Source organism: Phalacrocorax aristotelis, chromosome 15, assembly GCF_949628215.1.
Source record: "Phalacrocorax aristotelis chromosome 15, bGulAri2.1, whole genome shotgun sequence".
Lineage (NCBI taxonomy): Eukaryota > Metazoa > Chordata > Aves > Suliformes > Phalacrocoracidae > Phalacrocorax > Phalacrocorax aristotelis.
The window spans coordinates 14,049,607-14,070,958 of record NC_134290.1 but is presented as its reverse complement, the minus strand read 5'-3'; the positions used below and the strand labels follow the sequence as shown (position 1 = coordinate 14,070,958).

The 21,352-nt window shown below is 43.6% G+C and overlaps 1 protein-coding gene across 1 annotated transcript in view; it reads left to right on the top strand.

The window, feature by feature from the left end:
• The first annotated feature begins 9,241 nt into the window (after window positions 1-9,241).
• Window positions 9,242-21,352, top strand: part of GALNT9 (polypeptide N-acetylgalactosaminyltransferase 9) — a 161,087-nt gene continuing 148,976 nt past the window's right edge. Inside the window, exon 1 of the mRNA XM_075110223.1 lies at window positions 9,242-9,626. Coding sequence (XP_074966324.1) covers window positions 9,386-9,626 — 241 coding nt within the window. The 5' untranslated portion in view covers window positions 9,242-9,385. The remainder of the gene's footprint in view (window positions 9,627-21,352) is intronic.

Here is a 21,352-nt window from a genome sequence, read left to right as displayed (position 1 = left end):
CCTAATCCAATTCATGTTATGGTTTCCTCTTTCCTGTGTTCAAGAAGTTGCACTATTTCATGTGACAGACAATTACTGTTTCAAGAGAATTCCCCTAACCTTTTGTCAGAAGTTGAATAACCTCAGTCTATCACCTGAGCTGTCCTTTAGTGTTTACTCTGGCAGGGTAGGGTACTAATTGCGTTGAACAGAGCATGCTAACAAGCAGCAGGGCTTGCTGGGTGCAGCATTGTCTCTGCTAAAGAGCGACTGAAACCCCTGTATTTTAAGGCATTGTAGTTCCATGCTAACCTCCCTCAAGGCGTGTCCTCCCAGGAGCCTGTGTGCCTGAGGGATGGAAGGGAATAACCCGCACCAACAAAAGCATTGCTCAGGGCTCAGCAGCCTGTTCGCTGCTTGTTGCTCGTCTTTGGTTTATGTAAATCAAAAGCAGCTCAATAGACATTAAAGGGTTTAGTGTCAGGAAATTTTTGTCAGCTGATACAATTGGACACACGTTGGATATAATATATCATAATAAATAGCATAAAGAAAACTACTGACCTGATCCTTTTCATTTTATGTTTCATTATATAGATGGAATATGATCTGTCCTTTATGGGCGGTATTAATGTCTGTACTTGGGAAAATCAAGCCACTGACATAAAATATCTCCCTGTATTTAGTATCAAAAGCAGAAAGTGTTCTGTATCTGCAATTACATACCCTGATGTAGTGGCTAAAGCCATACACAGTCTGAAATGCTCATGAGCTTGGCTGGAGGCTTTGGCGCTGCGGTTTCACTGTGGAGGGTTTTGGTGAGAAATACTTTCCCTCAGAATAAGTAAATATATAAATAAATGAAGCTCTTCAACTTCATAGCCCAGAGCAAGATTAATTATGAGGGAAAAATGCTTAATCTATCAACTCACCATAGAAGTAATGGATAATAGAGAACATCTTCCCAGCATCTGAAAGGGCTACAAATATCTGTGCATGCCATACCTACGTGCCTCTGTCTACCTGCAGCTCCCCTCACCATGTTGCTCTGTTGGTGTCACAGATCTGTTGGTTTTCCATGTTTTTCTTGGTTTGGACTCCTATTTGTTTTAAGCAGCATATGGTCTCTAAATCAATCTAGATGAAGATTAATAAAAGCAAATTCTACCACTTCCCTTACGGCAAGCTGTGCCTGGTTTTCTGATGGAGAAATTGAAAATTATAGGCGTTGTGTGGTCTGGAACAGGAAAGAGCATAACAGTTCTTTAAGCATTTCCATAGTTCAATATAGTCTTAAGTGTTCTTTTCTTACCAGCTGGCTCATTTTCAAGTGTGTGTTTTTAAAAAAAAATAAAAGAAAAAACCTCCAAAACTGTTAAATGGGACTGGGAATATTTGGAAATTCAACTCAACTAGACAAGTTTGGTTTTGCCACCCTACTTCCATCTGTTAAGGCTTTTCACTGGCATAGTTTTTAGGATGGAATTTTACCATACATCAGCTTTTCTCTTCTTATTTTTTTAAGATGGTATTTTTAAAAAATACATTGAAGGCTTTAATGCTAGAAATGGGTTGGTTTCTATTTAAATATTCTGAACATCTCTGTTGAAGGCAGATACAAACTGTACTAAATGTTCTTTATTACTCACACACGCCCTGTCCCTGTGAAAAACATCATACATCAGAGGCAGCAGTGATTCTTCGGATTTGCCCAGTGACAAGCCGCTGTATAGCTAGTCTTTGCTAAAAATGTCAATGTCAACTTTATTTGCCAAAACATGTTTTCTTCTTTCAAGCTGCCAGTTGTTGTTTCAAAATAAATGGGATCTAAAAATCTCATTATTTTTATTGTTTAAAGCCAGCAGTGGGTGCAGCTCTGGGGGTCAGAAGGTAACAATACTAATTTACCCCTGTGCTGCTGCACTTAGAATATTTAATCTCTTATGACTTTGACATGGTGCCTGGCTGTGTTTCTTAATTTTGTTGTGAAGATTTTGCTGGAGGGCCATGCCTCTTTTAACAGTGTGCATCAAGACAGAGGCAAGTAGGTAATGAATATTGTATGAGGCTCTTTCCCTACCAGTGGATCAGCCTGGGCAAATATCCGCAGAAGTCCACAAACCTGTACCTCGTGGCAGAATTGGGGCTGTGACAACGATGGCCAAAGATTAACGTACCCTGCTGAACTCAGTGCAATTCCAGTAGCAAAATATTTTTAACTACTCAAAGCCAGTGATAACGTTCAGCTTTTTCATAAGCTTTCAGCTGGATCGGACAGGGAGCAACATCCTTCCAGCTGTCTTTGCTCATCTGTTGGGGTTTACTGGCTGTTTTGGTGCCAGTGGAGGACTGTGAAGGTCAACATTTATCTGAGCAAGCCCACTTCTTTTTGCCGGTCCTTTCAGTAAACAAACTTCTACCTCAAAGCACAGCTGTATAAAAACATGCCTTAATATAAAACTTGATCTGGACAGTATTTTCTGCCTAAAATAATACTTGGTTGAATACTCATATAAAAGCTGATTGCAAATTCTGTTACTGTCAGGTTGGCTGTTTAAGAGTAAAGGTGGAAATGAGACAAACGGATTCCAAGGAAGGACTTAGGGTCGTAGTCCGTGGACATCAACTGGCAGAGCCAAAGATTGATTTGCTCCTGGGATCAGGAACACCATTCATGAACCATTTTTTAAAAAGAGCACTATCAAAAAGCAGTCTCTGGCCGTAGAGAGTATGAGAGTAGAGACAGTGACTGCAGCAGGAGAGGGAACAGAGGGAACCAGAAGGTAATATTGGTGAGCACGGAAAAAGAAAGCCTCAGCATGCGAACGGCCTAGCCATTGTTTAGGTTTTTGTAAGTTTTCTGGGAACGGGAACAAATAAAGACAGTTTTCAAGGAGTGTAATGAGGTAATTTCTGTATCCATAATAGCTGGATATTAAACTACATTTATATATCTCTTGTACATTTATTTTCTTTACTAGAACTCTCATAAACGTCGAAGCTGTCCTTGGAAACTTCCTAGATTTATTTTCAGCATGTGAGTCTCTCTCTATCTCTGTCTTACCGCAGTACCTCTGAAATTCCTTACAGTAAGTTACGATGGCTATCAGAAACATCAGTCAGCAACCTGGGATCCCAGCACAGCAGCTGCCAGGCAGGTTCCCACCACCTTCCCCTTCTGAGGCACACATCCGTGGGAGACGAGGTCCCCAAGTATTTTTTCCTGTTGTTGCATGGAGTAAATCTAAGGCCATGTAAATACTCTTTGATCATGGTGAATGGTGATAGTCCTCTCCTAGCAAACAAGCACCTATTTGGAAATTACAGTAGGAGATAATAATAGAAAATGGATTGAGGACTGTGCAGTTGGATTTTAAAAAGGTAGGAGCTCAACTCATTAAAATTGGTGAGAGCTGTAATGTTTATAAATTATAGCTTTGTAAAATGTAAGCATGTGGGTTGAATATTTTAGTCTTGGCAGTTACTTATATTCTGTTTTTTACAACGACAGGTTTACTGGGTTTTTTTAATGTGCATTTGCATAATTGTTGGATTTTATCTGTGTGCTGTTTACTACGGTGTGGTCATCAGCACAATATCACAAGCGTGAAAGCAGCAGATCTGCCTGCAATCGTGCTGTGTGTTATAAATCCTCTCTGCGGAGTCAACCTGTAGTTTTAATACAATATCAGGACTACGTGGGTAGTCCATTGTCAGGTCGCAGCTACAGGTGCTAGAACACAGTGCAGTCTGTACGTCTGAAGAACTGTCCCATGTGCGAGTGGGAATTGCTACAGTTTTAGGAGGAAGAACTTCTGCGTAACCTTAGTAAGTGAAATAGTGATTAGACTGATACTGCCGAAATTAAAAGAAGATATAGATATATATATATATTTAATTTCTGAAATACGTGTTCAGATTTTAAGGCACCTTATTTGATTTCGAACCACCTTCAAAATGAAGTTAAAATTCACCATCTTCAGGCTAGTCGTGTGAAAACTTAATCCCTGTGTCGTGCGTATGGCTTTGAGTGGGTCTGCTGGTTGTGAATGAGTCTTTGCACACAGTAATTGTGACCCTACTAATAAATGCTTATGGCATCAGGTCGGTAATAAGAGTAGCAGAGAGGTCATCTTACTAAAGTAAACACATTCATCTTGGCTGAAACCACGGTGTGTTGCGTTGTCATTCTGCTCTAAGTAAAGTAGACAATGATTATATTCAGGGCTCTCCAGTCACCATACACCTTTACTTTCCGAACCAGCACTAAATGTTCCCAGCATATAATCACTGCATGGAAATCCCTCATGGCTTTTGGCCTTCCAGCCTTTTTATTGCAGGGAGATGGATACGGGTTAGGGTTTCTTCTCTCTGCCTTACCCAGCCGCAGCCCTTCTATGCTAGCAATAGCAGGCCAACAGTAAACACGCCCTACAGCCCCTGCGTCAACATGAGCAGTGGCAGTTTTGAACCTTTATGGACCCAGCAGCATCTTGTTGTGAGAGGAATTTGGCTATCGGTCCACTTGTGCCACTACAATACCAGCTTGCCACCTTCTCTGAAGTTGCAACAGCAGAGAGGCTGGGTGGAAGCATCACAAGTATGAGACAGCTGAGGCTTCCTTGTTTATTCCTCTCCTAACTTGCTAGCTACTTTTGCAAAAGACTTCATATGACCTCATGCAAACATCACGTTTGTTCAAATCTCTTCTAACAGAGGTTGCTGGAACCATGGTAAGAAGGGGGCTGCACAAATACTAGATTGCACAGTTATTTGATGGGCTGCAATGCCTCTCTGTAACAGGATGAGGGCCTCAGTTCTGTATGTCTGGGTATTTTAACGGAGATCTTACTTTGTCCGTTTTCATTGCTGTTTTCTTCGAAATAAGTAGTCCTTAAAGTACAAAGATATTAGGCTATATTAAAACTCTAAGTGATGGGTTAGTAAATGCAGTTGGGATTTCATTAGGAAAATGATGGGTGACATTAGTGTGCATGCGTAACTGCAGCTGGAGCCTACAATTGCAGATCATCACTGGCGTAATATCTTGCCTGTGTTTATGTGTTGTTTTTTTTCCTTTAAAACTAGTGTTCAAATACTGTAAACATCAAAGTCTTCCCTTCTACACATTATTCATTCTTGCAAATGTCTCATATTGTGCAGTAGAATGATCAGGAAGGTATGTCTCTCTAGATATGGTAAATCAATCTTCTGCCCTTTTGAAAAGGTGGTTGGGAATGATTTTATGGTTATTAACTTGAATTCAATATTTTTGTTTTTTCAACTAAGCTTTTTAAAATTCAAAAACATTTTAAGCAACTTTTCAATCATCCTCTCCTCGCCTCTCACCCAAAGTAAAATCATACTTATTTTGTTTCATCAAGTCAATTCCCTTGTCTCCTTCTAGGGACATTAAAATGAAATTCAACAGAAAACATCTCTCAAAAAATTGAAACTCATATCGATTTTCTGAGTATGTACCCACCATACCTGGGACTGGGCAACTGATGGCATGGTGATTCCAAGGGTTCTGCTCTAGAGATGGTACTTTGTAGGTCTGAAATTGCCTTTTTTTAATAACTTTCTGACTGCTTTGGTGGAAAACTTGAACTTGGGAAACGTCCGGATGATGATGGGTTCCTCAGCCGTATTCAGCCGCTGCACAACCTACAGTTTTCACGAGCTAGTTAAAAAAAAAATAAAATAATGGAGTTCCTCTGTATTGGTTGAGGTGAGTAGCTCCGAATGAACTGGGGTCTCACTGACTTGGAGTCTCTTGCCTTAACTAGATGCACAACAGGCTCTGCAGATAATGGCTGTAAGACCGGTGCTTTACTAAAGGTTCTTTTCAAAATCTTTTAGTTCAGTGTCATTTGAAGTGAAATTTACTGTCTCTGACCTCGGTAGCTAAGCAGAACAGGATTGGAAATGCAGACACGACTGAAGTTTTCCTCTGGGTCAACATCTTTGTGCCAAGATGGAGTGTTCTGCAGTAACCAAGGGTCGACAGAACCAAAGATAACTGTTGAAACATCAACATTGTACCAGACCAAGCACAGTTTCCAGGAGAGCGACAGACAATAGCAAGGTTTGGGTTTTTTATGCTGCTGTTATCGTTGCAGCCTTAGCTGTCTGACAGCCCAGTGGCAGCCCAGAAGTGCCCCAAGGCAATAAACCATCTTTACTACATTAGGGGAGATGCTGCTGACGGACGGCTGTTTTACAGTGCTGACTGGCCTTTTCGAGTCTTTACCTCTGGCTACTTAATATCATCTTCATCTTCAGCCGGCTGTCCTTCATCCACGTGCTTATTCTGGCTGAGCACCGTGAGAGGAGAGAGATGTAAAGAGTATGATCAACTATAGACTGTCGTTTGAATACACAATATCTTGGTGTTTCTTCCTAGCAGCTTCTTAATCCATCTTGGATGATAGGAGTGAAAACATGAGCCCTATGGAGATGAGCAGGAGTAAAAATCAATACAAGAGAGTACTAGCGAGTGAGAGTAATAGAAAGAGAGAGGGACAAAAACTGGATTTTTAATCTGGGATGGGATCCATTGATTTGGAGCAAGTCACCAATGCCTTCCCATGTTCCCCATTTGGTAAGATGGGTCAGCAATCAGAGCTGTTTGGTATGGTTTCAACAAAAGCATTTTCACTCAAATCCAGATGTTGTATACATTGATTTTGATCTAGTTTTCTTTTGGCAATATAAGCCTTTCTGAGGGGAAAAAAAGATTGGAACCTGACCCTTTTGGGCAGGAAACAGTGGCTTCAGCTCAAAGCTGTTTATCAGAAAATATTTCAAAGCTTTTTGGTTTTATTCCAATGCAAAAATACATTTTCCAACCTTGAAATTCTTCCAGAAATGCCTCTGCCATCCTTCAGTTGGCTCTAACAGTATATCTTTCGTAACTTGCTTTGAGATCTCTGAATGAACAGGGATCTGTAAGAGCTAAGTGATTATTTGAATGGTGTTAGGTAAGGTTTCAGCCGTGTAAGGGTATTCGCATGTTCTTCTGTACACACTGTAGACTATTTAAAGCTGACCATTTAGGAACATTTGCTTAGCAAAAGGAAGAAACTCTCTGACCTACATCAATCATGGATGAAATAATGTCTTTGAAAAAGCCCATTTAAAACTGCAGTGATGGGGGGGGTGGGAACCAAACCCAAAACATCAAAGCTTGGTAAACTTTCTGAGATAGTTGAAGGTGTTTTACAACCCTTGGGACAAACTATACGCTCGTGTCAGAATCCAGACTGAACTTTTGTGGCCAGCTTCTGAATTTGGAGTTCACAGTGATCTAACAGATCTTGGCTATATCAAGACAAAGTGATAACAGAGTGATCTAACAGATTCTTAACTCTATCAAGACCAGCAGGTGTTGCTATAATATATTAAATGCTTAGAAACATCTAATAAGCTACACTTGAGCATTAGTTCAATGCATTTTCTTACACCAAATTAGTATTTTCTAGGAAAACGTAATGCTATGACAGACTGGCAATAAGAATACCACTAAAATAATCAAAACACTGGAAAATTGCAGGTTCTGAGCTGCTTCTGCTGAGCTGACTGAGAGTTTTACTACCGCTTCAGTGAAAGCATATCTGACCCTGCATTTAGGTGTTATGTGAGACTTCAGTGTGTTTAAGAATACATTAATGCAGAAAATAACCAAATCTTGTACATGTTGCTACAGAGACACACCTACTTGCAAGAGATGACACTGCAGAAACCTGTGGCACCTTTTGCCAGAGACAAGACTAGATTATCATGATAATTTCAGCCTAGGCTTGTTCTGTGCTCCTGAAGCCTCCAACGCAGGTTTCATCGGTGATCCCCAAAAGACAAGGGGAGAATTCCTCTGAGAGAGAAACATGTACCTTCTCAAACAAACTGTACCCTTAAGGGCCTTGCAGAAGGTGAACAGCAGGAGGGTCTGGAGTAGGACAGCAGTGGAGAGTTTATACCTGAGGAAACCCTGAGCAGGCCTTGCCAAGTTACAAGAAACTCAGGGAGGTTGTAACTTTTGCTGGACTTTGTGCTTGGCAGCTCCTGAAACCGAGAAGGAAGGATGAAAGGATTAAAAAAAAAAAAAATCCCACAATCAGGGTTATATTGTGGTACGTAACCCTCTACGTGAGATGGTGTGCAAAGGAGGACCACTGCGAACATGAACGGACAAGTTTCCAGCTGGAAGGGCTCATCTTAGATTGGATATTAGGAAAAATTTATTTACTGAAAGAGTGGTCAGGCATTGGACCAGGCTGCCCAGAGAGGTGGGGGAGGCACCAGCCCTGGGGGTGTTCAAACAACGTGTAGATGTGGCCCTTGAGGGCATGGTTTAGGTCACATGGTGGTGTTGGGTTAATGGTTGGACTGATGATCCTAGAGGTCTTTTCCAACCTTAATGATTCAATGATTGATTCTGTCTGATGTCCATAGGTATCAAGCCTAGAGATCTTGGTAATTCTTCAGCAGTCACTGACTGTGTGTCTGAGACCAAGGGCCTAGGCTGCTTTCCTCCACCTGTGTCTGCTTGGCAAGAACTTCTCTTGCACATGGATGTGGTCCCAGCCATGTCACTTCCAGGCAGGATCATGAGCCAGCGCTGTGCTTTGGTGGCCAGGAAACCCACGGAGCCGAGCGCATTTGCAGCTCTCCCTATTGCTTGTTTCTGCTCGTTTCCAGTGGTGAGGCAGGTGGGGCATCACCTCACCTCCAGGGACTGCACCCCTCGACAAGGACAAGCTTCGTCCCGTCCTTTCTCAGGGGCTGCCAGTAGCGATGCTTGGGCAGGATAAGGGCAACGAAGAGAAAATGGCCACTGGTGTCTTCCGTGGGAGCGAAGCACACAACTCCCCTGGCTCCTTCACCGATCCGTCGTGCTGAATCCCAGCGGCGAGCGTCGGGGCTGCACCGGGGGGGTCCGGGGAGGGGGCGGCGGCCGGGCCGGGCCGGGATGCGGGGCGGGGAGCCGCGGGCGGGGCGGCGCGGTACGGCACGGCGGCTCCACCGTGTGCATGTAGATGAGATCCCCCGGAGCACGTCACTCCGCACCGGCGCTCTGCGTTTGGGGCGGCGGAGAAGCGAGGGCGGGCGAGCGGGAGCCGCCGGAGGAGGAGAGGAGGAGGAGGAGGAGGAGGAGGAAGAGGAGGCGGCGGCTCGGCAGCCACAGCGCTCCGCGCTCCCTGCGCGGCCGCCCTGCTCCATGCCGCGCTGCGGGGCCCGCGGGGCGAAGGCGGGCGCCGGGCGGGGAGCGGCGCCGTGGTGCTGAAGGACAGCTCCCCTCCGCGCCCCTCCGCGCCTCCCGCCGCCGCCCCCCGCCGCAGGGTGGCCGTCAGGCCGCCGGTCGCCGCGCCTTGATGTGCCCCCCGCCACCGTTCCGGCGGTTCCCATGGCGGTGGCACGGAAAATCAAAACTTTGTTGACGGTGAACATCTTGGTCTTCGTGGGCATCATCCTCTTCTCCGTCTACTGCAGGATCCAGGACCGCTCCCAGGAGCTGGTGCAGATCGTCCGGAGTGCGGAGCGCAGGGCCAGGAGCCGCGGAGCCAAGGTGGGCAGCCTGGCTGACAGGGAGTCCATCCTGCAGCGCCTGGACCACCTGGAGGAAGTGGTCTACAACCAGCTCAATGGTACGGAGGGCTGGGAGGGGGTGAAGCACCAGTCCCACTGTGCCCTGGGAGGGTGCAGCAGGTTGGGGAAGAGCCCCCCAAGCGCCCGTCCACGGGGGAGGGAAGCCTGGGAGCTGTGCGCACTGACCCGGCTGCTGAAGTGCTGAGAATGAAGGGAAAGAAGAGGCTGCAGGGCTTTGCTGGAGGGTTTGGTTGAGCTCCACCACTACCCCCCCCCCCGCCCCCAACTCTCAGTCTAAAGTCAGGACTTTGTACCTCACTAGGTACAAAGTTAAGGAGGCTGCAGAGCTCATGAGTTTAAGGATTGGTGAAGGTCCTTAAGAACTGTACCAGGATTTATAGTTTGCCTGGATATATTAACTCTGCCTGGGTGGGTGTTTGTACAGCAAATACACTGTTAACTTGTAGCTGCGAGTCATATACTTGGTCTCAGAACTAGTTTAAAAACATTCTGCTGAGTCCTTGCGCTGTGTACTTTTAATGGTCAATTTAAACATAGCCCCCATATGTTTCCTTAATGACTTTGCCATTTAAATTTGATATTATCTTTGGTCAGGAGGGGAGGCATCCAGCGCTTCTTTTTATGCCATCCTGTTCTAATTCACCAGCCTTCAGAAATCTTGGTAGGTGAGCAAAGAACCCTTCCGTGGTAGTTCGAACAGGCTAAGCCATAGAAGTTGTTACAGGGCAACTAACGTTTCATACAGAAACTAATTCTTCAAAGCAAGCGTGTCTGTCTTTGCATAGATCCGTAAAGTTCTAAATGTGAAACATCAAAGGAGTATGATTAAATACATCAGTGCTCTGGCCACGAAGAGGCTGAAGGAGTGAACTTCTACATGAAATTATAATATAACTGTAACATTTAGTGTCTAGCACCAAATAAAACTCCCGGTGTGAATATGTTTAAGTATACTAAATGTGCCTCTGGGCTGCTTGTGAAAATCTTACTCGTAACATTGATTTAACAAAGGCTACTGTAGTCTCAAAATGCAGACAAATAGGAGGGTTAGGATGAAGTATATTTCCTATTACTACTTTCTGAATGACTGTATAAATCTACGTAGGTTAGACTGTTATGGTAATACGCAGTCTATGCCAGCAGCAAGCGTTACAGAACAGGCATCCCCTTGAGCACTCATCCGTATAAAACGGGGAAGAGAGAAGGGGAATGTCGAGTGTGGGTGTTAATCACAAAAATACACACTCGTGAATTGGAGAGAAAGTGTCAACAGCTGTGTTTCCTAACCATATTTTGGAGCAGTTTTGAAGGATGTAGGATTTAAGAGGGAAATCCTCCTCCCAAATTCAACAAAGCCATAGAGCTCCCAAACTAAATTAGATTAGTCCTCGGGCTGTATCTGTCATAGCTCAACCGATTGGTTTTTTTGGCCCAAACTGATTTGTTCTTGGTGTCATTAATAGGTGAGATTTTGGGTAGGATTTTACCTGCTTGGGGTTCATCTCAGCATAGCATCCCCTGGATAATTAGCAGGAGTCCTTAATGTACTGGGCAGGCACCATTGTACCTAATGACTCTGGCTTCACAGTAAACAGGAAATTCTCTGTAAAGTATGCCTTTCTTTGGGTTTTTTTTCTTCTTCTTCTTCAATTTGGTTTGTTGGATATGGAAACGTGCAGTGAAATTACTTGAAATGTTACGTTGCTTCTTCACGTCGTGATAAACAGTGTAGGTAGTTTCTTCTTGAAAGTTCTTACACAGGAAAATACAGAAAGTTTTTCAAGCTGAGCTGTTCAAATTTCCTATTCATTTCCCTGCAGTCTCTCTCTGACACGGTTGGGGTTTTTATTACACAGTCGTACGTTGACACAGATAATTTCAGCATCACTGTGAAAAGTACTTTGTCACTTCTGGGGTTGTTTTTTTTTCCATCCTGTGGCAACAAAACTGAAAAGTCCTTAACCATTGGGAGGTGCTCCACCGAAATCATCAGTTGTATCACTGTAAGTGAAATCAGGATCAAGCACCTACGTTTGGGTTTAGCTCGCTGGTATTCTCTTTTTATCATGACTCATTACTTATGCCAATAATGGGCATAATGCTGCCTTGGCAGCGCTGGGATTCCAAGGACCCTGTCTGTGACAGTGCTCTACCGTGTCTCACGGAAAGACTGGTATTACCCAAGCACTCTGCCTGCTCTGGAGCTGTGCACTTTCATCCTAGTGTTGAGCAAGTCTTCTCAGCCTTGATCCTGTCTCCTGCTTTATCACAAGGGTAGAGAGCCATCCGAGGCCTTCTAGGATGTTACTTTTTAATGAGGTGGGTCAAAGTCACTGTTATAGGGGGAGGCAGACGCGGGTAGGCAGATTTTATTCTTAAGGAAAATGAATTCCTTGCATACCCAGAACGCCTGCAAGCCCCAGGAGTTTGAGTCCAGCTCAATGTTATTGTTGAGGTAGGTCTGTCCAGATCGGCATTTCAATTTTCTACTCTTGGTTCTTTCTGTTTTGAGATCGGCAGATTTAGAGCCACCGATTAAGTATTTTATATTTTTGGTAATAAAACCTCAGTGCTCTTTTATTTAATTTTTCTCTTCTATTCAGATTAGTCCTAAACTGGCCAGAGCTTACCTGGATTTTCTAGGGACTCTCTTGAAGATCCAGTGTAGCAGAAAGACACTTCTGTGAGAGACCAGCCCTGCACCTGCAGCCATACAGAATTTTGTTTGTTGCACTTATTTGTTTTCATGCAACCAAAGAAAAGCTATTTGAAAGTGTACCTTGTGGAGAAAAATAAGCACAAATGGCACTGTTACAAGTGTATCAAGAGGCAACCTAAACCTGATTTCTAGAGAGCTCGTTAACTTTTCCATCTGAATAAAAACCGTGCATACAGCGCCCGTGGAGGTGTGTGTACGAGGCAGAGGACCATGCACGAAAGTTGGAAGAAAGCGGGTCCTTGCAGTCCTCTTTGGCAGAACAAGAATGTTTAGAATAGAATGAATGCGAATTGCCACGATTCCCTGCAGAGTCGTGCAGACGCACACCCAAACAGCGGTTTCCAGTGGGCTCGTGCTTTGGTTTTCTATCAACTTAGAAAAATAGTGTTTCTGAGAGCTTTCTTTACGCTCGGTTGCAGCTGGTTTTGGTGGAAGTAAATGGATGGAGCGTGCAAAGGGAAAGGAAAGCAATGAAAAGTGTCAGTGGAATTTCCTTGGTGAAACTTTGTATTATCTCTTGCTATTTGACTTTGGGTATAACATTTATTTTGAAAAACTGAGTTATTCTAGATCTAGTTCATCAATCTTTTATTTTTTTTTTAATTTTTGCTATGATATTTCTATCGACGAATATGATATATTGTCAGTCAACACAGAACTAATGCCAGACAGACTTAGGAGCAATTCATGAAATGGCTTAATGATAACAAATTGGTATTTTCTTCCTTTGCCTCTATTTTTTTTGTGAAGGGGGGAAAAAAAAAGGTTTACTTGACTGAATTTTCCCCCTAATCAGTTTTGCATCTGAGTCTGTTGCTAATGATTTACCACAGAGGACAAAGAATTTCTGATGCCCCGACTACAGCATAACCTTTCATGCCAAAAGCAATTGAAGGGTCAGACTACAATTTCACTGTAATTGCCTTTTTCCCTTTTCACTGTCTCTTTCCAGTAATACACAACAATCAATACAGCATGTAATTAGATTTCATCCAATCTGCAAAGATTAAGAGAGTTTTCATCTTCTCATTATGTATGCTCACATCATGTCTTCCTACCCACATCTTCTACATTAGACCTCTTTGACCTGTTCTATTGCAGACATGGAGGGATAAGTTTGGAGTATTCCCTTGAATTTGGCAGATTATCATTCTTTACACATCATAATTTGATTTTGCTCTCTTTGGGAAGATTAACTACAATAGCAATTTCCAGTATGGTAAATGGGTTTTATACTGCATATGCATTTCACGGAGGAGGCTGGGGGGAAAAAAGTGGACAATTCACGTAATTGCAGCACACAGGCTTAAAATGACGGGAACAGCAGGTCCTAGGTGCAGAGGACTGATTCATACAGACTGTGACTCCCGAGTTTTAGAGTATTCTGGAAGCAAAGTGATTACATTTAAAATTCAGCCTGGCAATCTGCATACTTAAAAGGTACAGTAGTATTTTTAAAAGGACAGTTGATTCTTCATAGGCTTGGGGCTGGTTGGAAACGGTTCCAAATTTCCATATTGAAAGTAAGGGTTGGGAACAGGCTGCAAATGAATCATGCGAGTGTCCACATCAGATTTGTCAAAAAGAAGCTTTTACAGCTGGCAACTTTCAGTTGAAGAGTAATTCCTTTGCAGAGAAGAGATGTAAATCCACGTGTGCACGGGGGAAGATTAAGCGTGACTGCCAGCCTTACCTTAATGAAACTGTGCCTTCTCATACCCGCATACGGAGTCTCATGTTATAACTACTTCTATTTAATTTTGTTATGGCCTGATGCTACCATGCATCTGACAAAAGTAGCACATAATTACCTCCAAAAGTACCAAGTTTTTCTGTGGGGACTGGTCTTGGCCATGTGCTTTCCTCATACTGGTGAGAGGCATCTTCATGTGGTCTCATTTAGAGGATGTTTTAAAGAAAGACAAGGTTGGGCCTAGTGAAGGCCGGAGTGAAAAATACCAACTACATTTCCTTTTTCTTTTATTTTTCAAGTTAGGCTGTAGTTCACCTCTTTACCACACTGCATATAACAAGTATTTTCTGTTGTTCTGGATCAGTTACTCAAGCTTAGGCAAGTAAACCTTGTTACATGCCTGACCTTCAGTATTGCAAAGTGGTGGTCAGGTCCAAAAGACCTTCACGTTGGCTTTAACTATGTTAATCTTGATTTATGTAGCTGAGGAAACTCGTAATCAGTGATTTCAGGAAGGCCAAGATGTTACTCCCCAAAATAAGGGAAAAAACCCATAATGAGTTGATATTTGCATAACCCCTATAAAAATATAATATTGGAAAGAGTATTACTCTATTTAGGCACTTCAGGAAGAAAAGGTCTAAAGGTTTGGTAGAGAAAAGAGGGTAAATCTCTTGCGCAAAACAAGCAAAATTGCATTTACTTCTTCAAAATATTGGCAAAACCAAAAAATATATCTCCATTCCAGCAGCACATCAGTGGTTTTAAAGTCTCTCCAGGTACTCTATGTTTCATATACAGGTAGCTATTTTTTATGTAATGTTTCTGCTTTTTCTGTCTGTAGCTGGGAAGAAAGCTTATTTTGATGGAAAAACCAGGTGGTGATTTTATCATTGACTCATCCATTTGTGTAAAACTCACATCATTTGTACTGTACAGGTTTAAAAACGATGTTTACAGAGGTGGAAAGAAAATCTTTGACTGGTGTTGTTTTTGTAGCCTTTTAGGAGGCATTCCAGTTCAGTTTCCTTCCCTTTCTCTGTAGATGTGGCTGGGCTTGGAAAAGCAAACATGGGTCTGTCGTCTTGCTAGGGAAGAGCTGTAGTGTGGTGGTTGCACATCCGTAACCACCATATAGGTTTAGAGGATTAGGAAACCTGGCTTTATCTTAACACCCTTGACAGTGGGAGGTCAGGTTGTTTTCTGAGTATGGTGGGGCATGTTTATTTTATGTTATTATTTTTCTTAAAGTAAGTAAAGGCAGGTAGTACTTAAACCAAGAGCATCATTTAAGAATGCAGTTCCAGCCACTGAGTGCATGGCTGTTCTCCAAGGAAATAATAAGATTTATGGAAGGAAGGCAAAGAAATGAGTCATGTTTAACAAATCTTCCTTTTATTAATGCCCCTCTCTAACCTTACTAATGGGTACTCAGTCTCTCTTTCTCAGTACACTTGGCATACTCTTTTATTGTTGTTATTATTTGTGGGGTTTCACTTAGTAATTTCCATCACTTATTTTAAACAAACTGAAAGGGAAAAAAAAAATAAAAGAAAAAGAGCCTGCGATGTTCTGGATAACAGGAAGGAAGAAAGCCAATGACAGTAGAGCAGCTTCCAACCTTGTTGTGGCCCTATTGATCAAAACTGTCCTCTGAAATAAGAGAACTTCAGCTTCTGAGAATGAAAACCAGACAGACATCCTCCCGCGGACCCAAAGGCATCTTGTCCTGAGAGCACAGAGCTAAAGCAGCCAAGCGCTAACTGGACGTGTGTATGACTTGTGCCTGCCTTTCCTAAACCCCATAGCTGTGGTGCCATGGGAATGGCCATGAATATCTGAGAGCCTCATAGGTGGAGGCAAAACCCGTTTCAAGGACAGGACGGCAGATGCAACTTGGTCTCAGGTCGTCTCATTTAGCTGGGGTTACTGTGAGTTTGAATGCATGGTGGTAGTGCTGGGGATGAAGGTGACGGTCCTGGTTCTGTAATTTATTTGTCAGTCTAATCTGTTAAGCTTTCAAGTTCTTATTTGCAAACTCTCCAGTACACTGAAGAGTATGGAATTTCGCCTGGTGAAGAGAGCTCCAAAGCTTGGTAGGCTTCATCTTTTGAGTGCTGTCTTACCTCTAGTTTCTGTTCCCTCTTCTTTCGCTGCCCAGAGTATCCTCACTGGCAGCGTACAAGAGTGTGGCACGGACAATCTGTATGACTTCTCTGGCCTAGGTTTTTTGTATTCTGAAGCACTAGGAAGAGCCTTCATCTGCATCAACAAGAGGTCCTCTAAAACAGAAAGAATTGAGAGAATTGAGGATGGGATTGCTATTTGGGGTAAAATAGTCCTGTCTTCAAACTGAGCTTCGTCAGCTGGCTTGCTGAACTGATGTGACACCTGTGATCTGGTGTAGATCTAAACAGAGCGAGCTGTGTGGGTATATGCAAGTCTGTAGATGACCAGGGAAGTGGTGTTTAAGGCTGAGTTCTGCTTTCTTATCCCTCTGTCTGACATTCTCCAATGGTGAGGGAAGCGGGCTTGTGTTTCTGTGGTTCTTTGCCCTAGCTTTTTATTCCACCTGGTTTACGTAAATTGGACTCATTGTTCTGTATGGAAAGACAGTGCAGAGCACCTTCTGTGGGAAATCCAGGGGAACATCCAGAGGAGCTCTCGCACCACTTTCCAACCCCTCTTACTGCATTTCTCAGGCCGCTTCATTTCTGAATAATTGTGTGTGTTTGTTTGTTTATGCCTCTCATGTCATCTTTCTGAAATGTGTGTTGAGAGGGCTCACTTCAATGACTATGGTCAAGTTTGTTGGTCTTGCAGTAAGAGGAAGAAATGGGTGTCCTCAGGATAAAGCAAACCCTCTTGCTGTTTGCCACCAGGCTGAGCTGCTCTGTGTGCGTTCTGCCCAGTCTTGCAAAGCTGTCTCGCAAAGCAGATGTGGCTCCCTGCCTCTCCCTTGATTTTTCTTGGATGACTCGTTCTGAGGGATCTGCTCTCAAGCCAAGGATGAGCGTGGGGCTGTGAATTGTGAGGGGACCCCTTAGTGAAACAACGCAGTAGAAAGGGACCGGTTCTGGGAATCGCTGACAAATGGCAAAAGTTTTTTTTTATATATATATATATATATGTTTTTTTCGAGTATGTCCTTGATTACTGGCTTTGGAGGAGAGTCCAAGGGCAGCTGCAGAGTAGATAGCTGAGGAGACAATAGACTGATTCTGCTTTGTCATCATGAGCGGTGTGGATGCCTAGATTTCTCAGGGGCTGAAGAGTTGTCCAAGTAAATGAGCAAAACGTTTTTAGAAAAGGTGAGAATATAGATTTCTGAATATTTTAAGCCTTGCACCACCTCCTATGGAGCCATTCTCTAGAGGCCCTGCCACCACAGTCTGATTTATACTTTTAACACTTGAGCTGTAATTTGCATGTCATCCTGGGAGAATGGGCAATGATTAAGAAAACTAAGCCAAGGAAAAGGTTTTTGAAACAGCTTCTCTAAACATGGCTACTTAAAAATGGTTCTGTCAGGCAGAGGTATTTGGTGTCAGACTACTACAGGAGAGGTTTACCTATTTCACAGCATCGTTTGAAAAGCACATCTAAATAACCCACACTCAGGGGATGAAATATGCCTAAAATATAAAGGAACATGTTAGGCCTTTGGGTTCTTTAGTGCATTTGCTGCAATCTTTATCTCCTGGGTTAAATGCTAGGGCAAGTGCCCGAGAGACTGCTGTAATGCCTGTATCATCCTGGGGTTGAATAGCCACTGTAAAATAGTATAGCGCTGGCAAAAGCCATGCTATCACCTAACAGATCCCTGACGTCTCCTTCCTCTCTGCAAGGCCAAGACATGTCTGTGGAAAGAAGCTGCTGATGCAAAGGCCTGTGTTATCTGTGTGCCACTGGGGGCTATTCCAGGCCATACAAACCCCTACTTTCTCCTCTGCAGTCAATTAGCAGGAGGGAGAGGAGAAAATCCGAGCCTGTGTAGGCAAAAGGCAGTCATGGAACTCAGTTGTCTACCTTCTACTTACATTTCAGAGCTACTTATACAAGCAATCCAGTTGTCTTTACTGGAGTACTCATGAGAATAAGCGCTCACTAGTGTATGGGTCTCACGCTTTATAAGGCATGACTCAAACCAGGTTTGCTAGAGTCGCTTGTGAACCTCCGCTTGGAACAAGCAGCATAAAAGGTCTGCCAGCTAGGCTTTCATGTCTGATAAACTGATCAGGGAGGGAAATGGATCCTGCCAGGTCTCTCTCTTCTGTGAAGTTCTTTACATATTCAGATACTGTGAAACACAGGTATTACCTGCGGAGGTTCACGTAGAGTTGTGTTAGACTACGCAGAGATACCTGTGAGGGGTATCCTCTGTCATAGACTTCATAGACTCAGGAAGCACAGAGCTGGTCTCTGGGATTATCAGTGTGTTACTAGTTTTTGCTCCTGGGGAGAACTGTTAAAAACCATGTCTGTGATACAGGCAGCAGTCATGTTTAGTCAGGAATCCAAGTCAGGTACAAATCTGACTCTGCTTTCTAAGCAAACCGCAGATCCTGCCAACCCGTTCTGCTGCCGGCAGTGCATTCTGTGGACAGTGACAGATATTGCTGGTTGGATGGGATAACTTGCTCAAATAGGTTTTTATGCCTGCAGCAATGATCCAAATTCTGCTCAGCTCGCCCATGCACTTAGTTCTGTTGGAGCCTAAATTCATCCGTGTTATTGATCCAGAAGTATCAGCACAGCCAGTAGTTATCAACACAGCAACTCCGGTAGTAAATCTGGCCAAATGAAGGTACTTCTGCCACAGGATGAGCCATACATTGGCTAGTTATGATGAGGTGTATGTAGTATAAAGGATGAATTTGTGCTGTGTCCCTGTACTACTTTAGCATGGTTGAGAACAGGATCCTTCCTCCTTGAAGGTTTTGGACCGATTCTCCTTTCTAGTATAGATCTGGTGAGCATTGCATTTCTACCTCTGACCCCTACTACTGGAGTCTTTGATTACTTCTGCGCTTGTGCTGTTTGGCTCCAGTTTGCATTTTGCAAAAAGAAGCGCACAGACCAGGAGGTCAGATGAGCAGCCTTATCATGGCTGTCTTGCTCCTGGTATCTGACCAAGATTTGTTCAGAGATTGATTTATCTGTTTGCACAACACTGCACAGTACTATCTACCCACCTCTTCCCACTGCCTGTCTGTTACGTATGCCTCTGGGCATGACCCCCCATGCCTCAGTTATGCCTACAGATATAGCTCCCCCACCCCTCAGCCAGTTCCTGCATGGTAGGAGCCCTTCACCTGTGACCTTTGAGATCTGCTTCTGCCTGTGATAATTTTTGTCTCCGTTTCACAGCACTGGGCAATTCAGTGCCTGACTCACAGAGTCTAACTGGGATCCAGAACTAGGCTTTTCCTCAAAAGCTGATTGATTAAGTATTTTTAGTGTGCGTATGCACTTACATGTGTATAGGTTATCTACATCCTAGCTGAATGCTTAGACCACTAGTAAGTCACTTAAAAAACAAAAGGAGGATCATATAACTATCCCTTTCCTTTAGGTGGAGAATAAGACCTCTGCTGCATTCTTTAGAGCTGTGGGTCTTATGTGGGCAAATGTTTTCAGCCTTCAAAGCAAAGATAGGACTTTTCATTCCTGCCTTTTCAGCATCCTCTGTTGACCAGCCCTTCCCGAGCCTCAGTAAAAGGCTTGATCTCGCCCAGGTGGGAGAGTGGGTCCTTACTGCAAGGACCCCAGGTAGGCTTGGACCCCGGACACGAGGGCCTAGGCGTTACCCTCAGTGCACTGGAGCACTTTGGGATGCCTCCAAAACTGAAGCTTGTGCAAGGTCATGCACGGCCTCCAGTTGGTGTTTCCTGCAGCCCAGACCCATCCAAGCCGAGGTACTGCCGTACCATTCCCAAAGCAAAAGGGGCTTTGTTGCACTGGAGCTCATTTTTCTTGGAAGGTATCCACCATGACAGGTGGAAAGCCCTCTCCTGCAACACTGAAGAAGTTTTCTTCTCATTTTGTCTCTGTGGCATTTTTGGTGGGGTGATAGGGTTAATTAGTTGTTTTTCATTTGGATTCTTTATGATGGTTTTGTATTTTGTTTGGCAATGGGGCCTTATTGCCCTTTTAGAAATTGGATTTATTTTTTTCTACAGCTCTCGTATGCCTCTAGGATGTGAAGCTTTTGTAAATAAAAAAGTATTTTTTGTTATATTACTCATTTTCAAGCAAGCCTTGTGTTGTAGGAAAGATTGGTAGGATTCTTTCCTGTGCATACTGAACTGAAGGCAGCGATAAGACTAAAAATATCCCCAATTGAGATAGCATTGTGTAACCCAAAGGTTAGTCTTCCTTGGGGTTAAAATTTGCCGTCGCTTTCCTTGTAAGGCAGATTTCTAGTCATCCTTCATGTGTAAAATGAGGCTACCGATAGCTGCGCAGTTTTGCATCTGCACAGCCCTCGTGCTGGCGTCCGCCGGCCGTTGAGGCTGACAAGTTCCTGGGCCGTTTGCGTTTCCAGGGCTGTAGCGGAGGTGCTGAGTCGGGGACTGGTGTTCACACCTCTAATAGGAAAACCAGATTTTGCTGCACAGAGCTGTTATTCCTAAAACATGATGATAGATTGCAGTTGGCTCCGTGTAACAGATGGAGGTGGCGTATGAGGTAAGAGTGAGCTGATCATGTTCAAGTTATTAAACGACCTAATACTAAGCTGCCTAACTGCTGAAATAATTGGTGCTTACCACTTACACAAGCAGTGAGTGGGTTTGGTTTGGAAAAACGGGTGGTTGAGTGGTTTAGGTGTTAGTGTGTTAACCCTGCGTTTGGAGACCACATTTTTTTGGGTAGTTTTGTTACATAATTTCTGCGTCACATGGAGAATCCCCAGAATCCTGGTCTGTGGATGTAGGCTTCCGACTTCCAGCACCATCACAGGGATGTGGGCAGCCAAGTGCTCCACCGGAGCCTGCTCATGTATTTCTTCCTGGTGACCAGTCTTTTCTCCTACCTTTTAATGATCTTTTGCATCTGCTGGAGGTTGCAGTTCTCTCAACACTTTAATGTCTTTTGTTTATTCACTGCTACTATTGTAGGGAGCAGTGAAAAGACCTGCACGTATTAATTAGAAATTTTACCATCTTTCTTCAATCTACTATTTGGCAAACTCACTCGATACATCCTTCCTGGGACACTCCTTTAGGTGTAGACCTGAACATGTCAGCACCTGCACTGAACGCTTTGCTCTCAGCTACTCCAGCTTTGAATACACAAAACCAATAATCTTCGATTTTAGGCTTGTGCCAGCCTGATTCTCCTCCTGAAGT